Genomic DNA, 11,907 nt, shown 5'->3' with positions numbered 1-11,907 from the left:
ATAAAATAAAAGATATGCCTGTACTCTAGACCCATGGAAACTGTGAAATAATAAATGGGTACTGTTTTAAACCATGAAGTTTGTGATAATTTATTATGCAGCAGTAGAAAATTAATACACATCCCACTTGGGTTCTGTGTTTAAAACGATGAAAGAACATACTATATTTGTAATACATATATTCATACAATTTCAGTCACATTATAATAATTGCCCTATCCTACAATGGATAATATCAATTCTGAGTTTTATTTGGCCCAGTAAATATTAAGATTATTAACTATTAATTTTTTATTTTTATTTTATTTTATTTTTATTTAAATTTATTTTATTTTTATTATTTTAATAAAACTTTATTAAAGTTTTATTTGGCCCAGTAAACTATTAAGATTATACTTGGTTGAGTATGGTGGCTGCTGCCTGTAATCCCAGCATTTGGGGAGGCTGGGGTGGGAGCATTGCTTGAATCCAGGAGTTTGTGACCTGCCTGGGCAAAAAAGTGAGACGCCGTCTATACAAAAAGGAAAAATAAAAAAAAAATAGCTAACAATGGTGGCGTGCACCTGTAGTCCCAGCCACCTGGGAGGCTGAGGTGGAAGGATTACTTGAGCCCAGGAGTTCAGAGGCTACAGTGAGCTATGATGGCACCACTGCATTCCAGCCTGGGCAACAGAGCCTCTGTCTCCAGACAAGACAAAACAAAACACAGCACAAGATTATACTTGTCTATTCCTGAGTTTCAGAAAGTAAAATATGGAATATGAACTTACTGACCTAAATAATGTCTACAGGGGTATAGTAGTAAATCTGATGCAATATTTCTCTATCACTTTCTCCACCCAAGAAAGAGGCATGGAATGCAGTGGCCGGATCTCAGCTCACTGCAAGCTCCGCCTCCCGAGTTTTACGCCATTCTCCTGCCTCAGCCTCCCAAGTAGCTGGGACTACAGGCGCCCGCCACCTCGCCTGGCTAGTTTCTTGTATTTTTAGTAGAGACGGGGTTTCACCGTGTTAGCCAGGATGGTCTCGATCTCCTGACCTCGTGATCCGCCCGTCTCGGCCTCCCAAAGTGCTGGGATTACAGGCTTGAGCCACCGCGCCCGGCAAGAGGCATATATATATTTTAAAAGATCTCATGTTTAAAAAAAAAGCAAAAACCTAAGTTTATCAGTGGGTATGTGATGGGGTCAACTTTTTCTTTTTTACAGTGATATTTTAGTTGCTTACTTATTTTACATATAAGCACAACACAATAATGATGGTATAATGTCTTATATGTTTGAGTGTTAGAAATTTATTATATATGACCTTCACAATATATGTCAGATCAAACATGAGTTAATAATTAAATACAGTCTGGTAGACAAGTAGCTTATTTATGGATTTAATTTTTTAAATATTAGTTTTGAATAGTTATTATTGTATTAAGTAAAAATGAAATATCTTACTTGTCCTCCATTCAGTTTTCTTCTCCAAAGTCAACCCTCACTGGTTTCTTGTGCATTCTTCTAGAGGTACACTATGTACTTACAAATAAGTATTCAAAAAAATATGAATAAGTAAATGGTAACTAATGTTCACTAAATTGGATTAATTAAATTAACTGATTTCCTAGCAATAAGATACATCTGTATTCCTAGAATACCATATTCCTGATTATAGTGGAATGTTGTTTGAATATGTTGGTAAAATTGAGTTGCTAGTATTCTATTTTGGATTTTCCTACGTATTGATTTGTAGTATCCTATATTTGTGGTCTGCCATATTTTGATATCAAGTTTATGCTAGTTTTGCAAAACAACTGAGAAAGGAAAAGACAATGTTTTATCTTGTTCTGTTCAGCAATAGCTTAAACAGAATGGTAATTATATTTTCTTTGAAAGTTTAAAAGAAGTTGCCTAGAAAAAATCCTTTGGGTTGAAACCTTTTTTGAGCTAAATCTTTGACAATCTTCGTGTTTTATCCTCAAGTATTAGATTTTATCAGGCATTCTATTTCCTTTTGAGTTAATTTTAGTAGTTTATATTTTACTACAAATAGATAATGTTTATTGTAATTAGCAATTTACCATACTAGAGTTTTATTTTTTATTTTTATTTTTTTATTTTTTATTTTTTTTTTGAGACAGAGTCTCGCTCTGTTGCCCAGGCTGGAATGCAGTGGCCGGATCTCAGCTCACTGCAAGCTCCGCCTCCAGGGTTCACGCCATTCTCCTGCCTCAGCCTCCCGAGTAGCTGGGACTACAGGTTCCTGCCACCTCGCCCGGCTAGTTTTTTGTATTTTTTTTAGTAGAGATGGGGTTTCACCGTGTTAGCCAGGATGCTCTCGATCTCCTGACCTTGTGATCCGCCCATCTCGGCCTCCCAAAGTGCTGGGATTACAGGCTTGAGCCACCGCGCCCGGCCTAGTTTTCTGCTATAATGCAGATTTTCTTCTGTTTTTAAAAAATTTTTTTTTTGTATTTTTTGAGACAAAGTTTCACTCTGTCGCCCAGGCTGGAGTGCAGTGGCGTGATCTCTGCTATTTCAGGGGAGACCTGATATGCATTGAGAAAGAGAATTAGATAGGCCGGGCACAGTGGCTCACACTTGTAATCCCAGCGCTTTGGGAGGCCAAGGCGAACAGATCACCTGAGGTCAGGAGTTCGAGGCCAGCCTGGCCAACATGGCAAAACCCTCTCTCTACTAAAAATACAAAAATTAGCCGGCTGTGGTGGTGGATGCCTCTAATCACAGCTACTCTGGAGGCTGAGGCGATGAGAATTGCTTGAACCTAAGAGGTGGAGGTTTCAGGGACCTGAGAATGTGCCACAGCACTCCAGCCTGGGTGACAGAGTGAGACTCCATGTCAAAAAAAAAAAAAAAAAAAGAGAGAGAAAGAGAATTAGAGGCCATTCCTCTAGTTTATGTGTGTGTTTTTTACAAAAGTCTGGTCAATCTGCATTTAGAGTATCTGCAGGGCACCTAGAGAGAGAGATCAAGACAATTAGTGTTTAAATATATGGATCTGAGACTTAGAAGAGATCTGAGTTAAAAATGTAAGTTTAGGAGACACCAACATGTAGTGGAAATCAAACCATGGAAATGGGGGGGACTGCCCTCAGAGCAGTAGTTCCAGAATCTTGCAGATCATCAGAACATGCAGGACCCTCAGTCCCACCCCAGAGATTCTAATTTACCAGGGCTATAGTGGTCCCCAAGAATTTATACTCTCTTTTTAAAGCTTCCATTGAAGGCCTGGTATGGTGGCTCACACTTGTAATCCCAGCACTTTGGGAGGCCAAGGCAGGAGGATTGCTCGAGGCCTGGAGTTCAAGAACAGCTTGGGCAACATAGTGAGATACTGTCTCTACAAAAAATTTTTAAAAGGTTGGCCAGGTATGGTGGCACATGAATGTAGTCCTAGCTACTCAGGAAGTTGCGGTGGGAGAATTGTTTGAACCCAGGAGTTTGAGGTTATGGCGAGCTATAAATTGCACCACTACACTCCATCCTGGGTGAGACAGCCAGTCTTTGCCTCTATTTATTATAATTAAATAATTATAATATAATTTAATTATAATTATAAATAAAGCTTCAACTTAAATATTTGTAAAATTGAATGTTAAGTGAAAAACTCATAGGACAATGCTCCCAGTATAGCACTATCTATGAAAAAAATTTTATGTCTATGAATATGTCTATGTTTGTGGGGATGGGAGCAGAGACAGCAACTGAAAAAGTGATGTTGAAGTCATGGTGAGGAAAGGGTGGGGACGCTGATGACAAACATGCACAAAGTGAGGAGACAGAGACAGTTGGACACCAATGCACATGATTGTGGAATGTTCTCCTTCTTGCTCCGAAACCTGAGTGTAGACATGGAGATGATGGGTGGCTGGATCAATAGAGTTGGGTGAAGCAAAGGACAATAGTAGGGCACCAAGGGCCAGACAATCTGTGGCTATGTGACCGTGGCCCTATCCTTTTGACTTTCTGCTCTCTGAACTTATTCCCAATACAGTTGCTCTTGGGCCTCAAGATCTCTAGTACCTTAGAGCCACCCACCCCTTAACCTGGAATCCAAGGGCTATACTCAGCCATCTTCTTGCTACTAGCCCTCAGGAAATTCAGTAACTCAGTTTCTACTACTTTGTATGGCCCTTTGGTCCTACCCAGACTTTGTTTAATGAAGAGCTTGTTGCCCTAACAGCTAGGAGTGCTGTGAGCACACAGACTTTCCCTGCCAGGCCCTTGGGGGTTTGCCTCTGCTGCACAGAGCTGCCCCACGCCCACCCCCTGCCCCAGAGGTCACACCCCTTCCCAGGCAGCCCCCATGCAATAACTGATAAAAGCTGAGTACAACAGCCTGGCCCTCTCTGCCCTGCTTGGGACAACTCTCTGTAGGGTCAGCAGAGGCGTCGTTGGGCCTGCGTTGCAGCTCATTGCTTACCTCTTTGCTTCCTGTTTCTTCCCCTCCTTCCCTCAGGTGTTAATCCCCAGGGAATCATGCTAAACTTTGTCTCAGAGTCTGTTTCCCAGGGGACCCAACTTGCAGCAGCCCAGAAAGAAACAAGAGCCAGAACATCCTGCTAAAGAAGTTGTATTACTTCTCACCTTTCCCAGAGACCCTCAAGTATTTCAGAGAACTGTCAGGCCCACATGAAGCTGAGTTTAGGCATTTGGATTTCAGTGCTCAAGAGAGAGGGTTTTATCGAGGGCAGAGTTAACCACAGTGGCCCTGGATTTGGAATAGGGATAGCCAGCTGCCTAAGCTTTACTGATGGTCTCCTTTATCTCTGGCCATCCTTCTGAACAGAGATGCTGGGTTAGGAAGTCCTGATCTTGAATCCTAGCTTTAAACGACTGTAGATGAGGCCACTGATTGAAATCTTCAGGCTCACATCTGATATGCCATTGCACCACAATTTTAGTGACTGAAAGTAAAAACATGACCTAGACCAAAGCAATCGAATTTGAGTGCTTTTATTTCAGGTTCCTATTTTCCCATATATATTTTCAGTTAGAATAAACAGTCAAAACATGTCAAGGAGCAAAATCAAGCCATTCATCAGAAAAACAATATTTTCATTGGTTTGTCAATATGATTAAGTATTATAGGTGTACTAACAAAAATGAAAAAAAATCAGTATCTGTATATTCCAAATTTTACAAGTTTTTCAACTTCACATTTTAATTATTCTTTTAAATCCATACAATCACTATAGAAAGTAACTAAATATATGATTCAGGATATATTTCTTAATAAGGGTTTGAATATTGATGGCACTTAGTTTTCAAGTACTCATCTATAAAGATTTCATCTGTACTAACCATTTAATTAGAAAAAATATGCAAAGTAATGCTGTAATGGAAATTTCAAAATATTTGATAGGGAGTACAATTAAAGTTTATACGTTGAGAATAGAATATATTTCATTTTATTGGAGTACATGGTGTCTTCTAATCTAGTTAATATGCTTTTCAGGCAGCAGCAAATTTAAGCCATATGTTATCAATGATTGCTCAGATCACTTTAAGTATATAATCTGTTACATTAAATAACCTTATTTAGGTAACTGCTTTGAAACTTTTGTAGACTCAAGTACTTCTTAAAGTTTTGAGTTATTGATTTTTAAATCTGCTTTGTAGGTATAAGCATCTGAGGGGGCCAAGCATAATTATGTTCTCCAGCCTATTGGTCTTTTCCTTTGATAACCACCTGTGGTTACTATGCCAGCCTATCAATCAGCATTTATTGAGATCCTGCTGTGGGGCTGAGACCTATACCAGGGCTGAGGAGCAAACACTCTGGAAACAAAAGATTATGTTTGTCTGGAGAAGTTTGCAATCACATTGGTGGTTTTCATGAGCATAAGCCAACATGAATTTCCTTGATTTTCGTTTTTATCAACAGCAGTGACAAAAATGTTTTTCTAGGGATAGCGTTGGCTTTGACAACCCCTTAAGCTGAGAAGAGAAAAAAAAGCTCGCATTAACTGATAAAAATTATGCAGTGTATGTAGAATCTGGTAGGATCATCTCCAGAGGTTTGCATATCCACAGATCAGATTTACAACATGAAGTACTGGAACATGTTTCTTAATTATGCATATACATTAAGGTAAAATGTATTCTAATCTTTCATGTTTTAAGAGTAAAATGTCAAGACATTTTTGTGATTTCCTCTAACTAGTAAGACAGGTGGGAGGTTCTTTGTGAGGATTTCCAACCAAGCCATATACAACAAATCCGATATGGATCCCTTTCTTGCCACTGGAAGACTCCTAATGACATGAAAGAAAAACTTAGAAATGAAAGTGAAAATTACTATAGGTAGTAACAGCACTAATATTTAATAAGTGGCAGCCTTAACTTTTAATTTAAATAGTTAAATAACTTAACTATTTAATAACTGGCAGCCTTAACTTTTACCCCACCCCAAGATTAAAGCACCAAAATTATTTTTACTGTAGATAGCAAACTGATGTATTTTTCAGGTAATACTATCTATAAATAAGAAAAACAGGCTTAGGTATTGTAAAGACAAAACAAAAATGTACATTTTCACTTTTCTTTAAATAGGGAATTTGATCAGCTAATACCTGCCCCCCTTTTTGGTGTAAATGATTTTTTCCAGTAATTTAAATATCTTATATTTGGGAAAAACCTCCAAAACCATCTATTGGAATCCTGCCACCCAATCCAGGAGACCATTATACAATGTCTTTGATGGATACTTTTCCAGTCTACACTATGTGAAGATACATTTATCTTTATACATAGGAGTCAATTCGTGAGGTATAAATGTGAAGTCCTTGGAGATTTTCTTGTTTAAATACCAATCTTTAAGTAAACAAACATTTTCAGTAGACGCAACCCTAACATTTGTAAGGCTAGAGTGTGAAGAGTGAAAATGGAAATGCCTCTGCCTTTTTCTCCTACCCTGGCCTCTTCCTACACTACAGGGAGCCTCATGAACCTGCCATGGGCACAGTGGCTCAGGGACACCCACCCAGGGAAGGGGCCCGTGAGCTGTGGTGGCTGACTTGCGGCTGTTAGGCAGAGAAATCCAGGGTCTCAGGTTCCTGGAGCATGGTCTTACTAGATGGGCACACACCTCTTCATAAGGCATGGCGGACAGCAAGTCCAAGTGAGGCTCTGATGCTTATGGGCCTGAGAGGTCAAGGTCTCAGGGTAGCACTTATCTTCCTTCACTGTCTAAGAAAGAATCCCATGTGTTCCAAAAAAAAAAAAAAAAAAAAAAAAACCACACGCACACACAAACAAAACAAAATTCCCACCTGAAGAGTCATAAGCTTTTAAATGGATTGACCCATTAACCCTAAGATTTATTTCTAATGTTCTTCAATGCCTGCGATGATACTTACAGGACAATGAGATTAGCAGCTCTGGAGCGCTCTTGTAAGAGTTCATTCAGTCGAACTTGGCGGTAACTCTGTGGGCAACATTCAGATTTGCTGAGTACAGTTCTACCAGAATTATGAATGAGAATTTATTTTCTTAAATCATGAACAAGCAGAAAATCTCATCTTAAAAAATGTGTAAAAATTACAATTACTTTTTCAGGCTTAGAAACTTAACGGTGTTTTAAAACCTCATGAGAAATTTTAGAAATACAAAGAATAAGATGCAGTACAAAGATTTTCATTTTGCTATAGTGGCTTATTAAATTCTAGGGAGAGGGGAAGCAAACAACATAGATAATACTAAAAAGAAGGTGTTTTCTCCTACCCTGGCCTCTTCCTACACTACAAGGAGCCTCATGAACCTGCATGGGCACAGTGGCATGTGCCCATGCCCATGCACAGTGGAATGGCCTGTTTGAGGCAATAGGTTTTCTGTTTAAAAAAACCGATCAAATCTTGATGCCAATTTGATACTCTAAGAATACAGATTGTATTCTAGTCTGCCTTTCTTTAAGCTGTCTGAATATTCTGTAAGCAGAGGGGGCTGGCTTCAATTAAAAAGCCACCAAAAGACTCATTTGGAAAAATAACCACTTTGCAGTGATGAGAGTAATATTTATTATTGTGTTTCACTGGTTCAGAAACCAAGGCTCAGATGCATGATTTGCTCAATTATATGACAAAACGTGGTCAGAACTGGGCAGCTTATGACACACAGGCTTTATGATGATTCTAGTTCAATCTCTTTTTTTCACTAAATCTAAAAGGCTTTTAGTGTTTCTTGCTCGAATTTTTCCAAGTTCAGCTCCTAATGTAGTTGATGTAGGGCATGGTAGACAGTCAGTCCAAGCGAGGCTCTCTGAGGCTCATGGGCCCCAGGGTTCAGGGTCTCAGGGTGGCCCTTATTTTCCTTCACTGTCCAAAATCCCACAGGTTCCAGTAAAATAAAATCCTACCTGAAGAGTTATGAGCTTTTAAATTGATTAACCCATTCATCCTAAGATTTCTCTCTCTTTTTTTTTTTTTTTTTTTTTTGAGACGGAGTCTCGCTCTGTCACCCAGGCTGGAGTGCTGTGGCCGGATCTCAGCACACTGCAAGCTCCGCCTCCCGGGTTCAGGCCATTCTCCTGTCTCAGCCTCCTGAGTAGCTGGGACTACAGGCGCCGCCACGTCGCCCGGCTAGTTTTTTGTAGTTTTTAGTAGAGACGGGGTTTCACCGTGTTAGCCAGGATGGTCTCAATCTCCTGACCTCGTGATCCGCCCGTCTCGGCCTCCCAAAGTGCTGGGATTACAGGCTTGAGCCACCGCGCCCGGCTCTCTTTTTTTTTTATTTAGACAGAGTTTCACTCCTATCATCCAGACTAGAGTACAGTGGCACGATCTTGGCTCACCTCTGCCCTCTGGGCTCAAGTGATCCTCCTGCCTTAGCCTCCCAAGTAGCTGGGACTACACACATGCTACCTCACCAGGCTAATTTTTATATTTTTTTTTGTAGAGGCGGGGTTTCGCTCTGTTAACCAAGCTGGCCTTGAACTCCTGAGCTCAAGCAATCCTCCCGCCTTAGCCTCCCAAAATGCTGGGATTACAGGTGTGAGCCACTGCACCCGGCCGTAAGATTTCTTTCTAACATTTGTAAATGCCTGCAATTATACTCAAAGTACAATGAGATTAGCAGTGCTTGAGTGCTCCTGTGAAAACACTCAAGATTTTGTAGTTTAGAAGTTCTTGTGGTCCCTTTTCATTTCTGTCCAATTCAGGTGTCAATTCTTCTACCTAGTTACTGACCCCCTGCCCTTCGCATTATTCTCATTATCACTGTCAGGCCTCTGAGCCAAAGCTAAGCCATCATATCCCCTGTGACCTGCACGGACACACCCAGATGGCCGGTTCCTGCCTTAACTGATGACATTCCACCACAAAAGAAGTGAAAATGGCCTGTTCCTGCCTTAACTGATGGCATTATCTGAACCCAGGTGAAATAAACAGGCTTGTTGCTCACACAAAGCCCTTTTGATGGTCTCTTCACACGGACGTGCATGAAATTTGGTGCCGTGACTGGGATCGGGGGACCTCCCTTGAGAGATCAATCCCCTGTCCTCCTGCTCTTTGCTCTGTGAGAAAGATCCGCCTATGACCTCAGGTCCTCAGACCAACCAGCCCAAGGAACATCTCACCGATTTTGCATCGGGTAAGCGGCCTCTTTTTACTCTCTTCTCCAACCTCTCTCACTATTCTTCAACCTCTTTCTCCTTTCAATCTTGGCGCCACCCTTCAATCTCTCCCTTCTCTTAATTTCAATTCCTTTCATTTTCTGGTAGAGACAAAGGAGACACATTTTATCCGTGGACCCAAAACTCCGGCGCCGGTCACGGACTCAGGAAGGCAGCCTTCCCTTGGTGCTTACTCATTGCGGGGACGCCTCTCTTATTATTCACCCACGTTCCATTGGTGTCTCATCTCCATGGGGATGCCTGCCTTGATCATTCACCCACATTCCCTTGGTGGCAAGTCAATTGCAGGGACGCCTGCTTTAGCTGCTCCCCACCCTCTTCTCTGTGTCGCTAGGCCTCTTTAAACTTGCCTCTTTCACTATGGGTAACCTTCCACCCTCCATTCCTCCTTTTTCTCCCTTAGCTTGTGTTCTTAAGAACTTAAAACCTCTTCAACTCTCGCCTGACCTAAAATCTAAGCATCTTATTTTCTTCTGCAACACTGCTTGGCCCCAGTACAAACTTGACAATGGTTCTAAATGGCCAGAAAACGGCACTTTCGATTTCTCCATCCTACAAGACCTAAATAATTTTTGTCAAAAAATGGGCAAATTGTCTGAGGTGCCTTACATCCAGGCAGTTTTCACACTTCGTTCCTTCCCTAGTCTCTGTTCCCAATGCGATTCTTCCCAAATCCTCCTTCTTTCCCTCCTGCCTGTCTCCTCAGTCCCAACCCCAAGCATCGCTGAGTCTTTCCAGTCTTCCTTTTCTACAGACCCATCTGACCTCTTCCCTCCTCCCCAGGCTGCTCGTCGCCAGGCCGAGCTAAGTCCCAATTCTTCCTCAGCCTCCATTCCTCCACCCTATAATCCTTCTATCACCTCCCCTCCTCACACCCGGTCCGGCTTGCAGTTTAGTTCCGCGACTGGCTCTTCCCCACCTGCCCAACAATTTCCTCTTAGAGAGGTGGCTTGAGCTGAAGGCATAGTCAGGGTGCATATACCTTTTTCTCTATCAGACCTCTCTCAGATCAGTCAGCGTTTGGGCTCTTTCTCATCAGACCCCACTAAATATATACAGGAATTCCAATATCTAACTCTGTCCTACAATTTAACCTGGAGTAACTTAAATGTCATCCTGACTTCTACCCTCTCCCCAGATGAATGGGAAAGAGTTTTTTCTCTAGCCCAATCTCACGCTGATAACCGCCGGCTTCACGAGCCAGACCTCCAGGAAGGCATTAGAACAGTTCCCCGAGAGGATCCCCAGTGGAACTATCAGGCAGATTCCCCAGGTATAGCTAGGCGAGATTCCATGATTTCCTGCCTAGTTGAAGGGCTTAAAAAGGCAGCTTACAAAGCTGTTAATTATGACAAAGTTAAAGAAACTACCCAAGGTAAAGATGAAACCCCAGCCCAGTTCATGGCCCTCTTAGCAGCAACCCTTAGATGCTTTACTGCCCTAGACCCAGAGGGGCCAGAAGGCCGCCTTATTCTTAGTATGTATTTTATCACCCAGTCAGCTCCTGACATTAGAAAAAAGCTTCAAAAATTGGAATCCCGCCCTCAAACCCCACAACAGGAATTAACCTCACCTTCAAGGTGTACAGTAATAGAGACGAGGTAGCCAGACAGCAACGCATTTCTGAGTTACAGCTACTTGCCTCCGCTGTAAGACAACCCACAACCACGTCTGCAGCATACAAGAACTTCAGAACATCCAAGTCACAGCTCCCAGGGGCTCCTTCAAAACATCCTCATGGGCCTTGCTTCAAATGCCAAAAGCCTGGCCGTTGGGCCAAGGAATGCCCGCAGCCCCTGTCTATTCGGGCCCCCACTGGAGGTCGGACTGTCCAACTCACATTGCCGCCGCTCCTGAAGCCCCTGGAGCCCAAACCCCACGTTCCTTGGCTGACTCCTTCTCAATCTCCTCAGCTTAGCAGCTGCAGACTGACGCTGCCTCATCACCTCGTAAGCCCCCTGGACCATCACAGACACCGAGCCTTGGGTAACTCTCACAGTGGAGGGTAAGTCCGTCCCCTTCTTAATCCATACAGAGGCACTCCACATTACCTTCTTTTCAGGGGCCTGTTTCCCTTGCCTCCATAACTGTTGTGGGTATTGATGGCCAGGCTTCTAAACCTCTTAAAACTCCCCAACTCTGGTGCCAACTTGGACAACGTTCTTTTATGTACTCCTTTTTAGTTATCCCCACCTGCCCAGTTCCCTTATTAGGCCAAGACATTTTAACTAAATTATGTGCTTCCCTGACTATTCCTAGGCTACAGCC

At 42.1% G+C, this 11,907-nt stretch overlaps 1 protein-coding gene across 1 annotated transcript in view; it reads right to left on the bottom strand.

Moving 5' to 3' along the window:
• Positions 1-4,950: 4,950 nt before the first annotated feature.
• SLC12A1 (solute carrier family 12 member 1) overlaps positions 4,951-11,907 on the bottom strand; it is a 104,034-nt gene continuing 97,077 nt past the window's right edge. Inside the window, exons 25-26 of the mRNA XM_030930776.1 lie at positions 7,370-7,437; positions 4,951-6,265 (exon numbers count right to left, since the gene is read on the bottom strand). Of these exons, the coding sequence (XP_030786636.1) occupies positions 6,130-6,265; positions 7,370-7,437 (204 nt within the window). The 3' untranslated portion in view covers positions 4,951-6,129. The remainder of the gene's footprint in view (positions 6,266-7,369; positions 7,438-11,907) is intronic.

Source organism: Rhinopithecus roxellana, chromosome 5 (genome assembly GCF_007565055.1).
Source record: "Rhinopithecus roxellana isolate Shanxi Qingling chromosome 5, ASM756505v1, whole genome shotgun sequence".
Taxonomy (NCBI): Eukaryota; Metazoa; Chordata; class Mammalia; order Primates; family Cercopithecidae; genus Rhinopithecus; species Rhinopithecus roxellana.
Note: the sequence above shows the minus strand (reverse complement) of the source record. Positions and strands in the feature narration are given on the sequence as shown.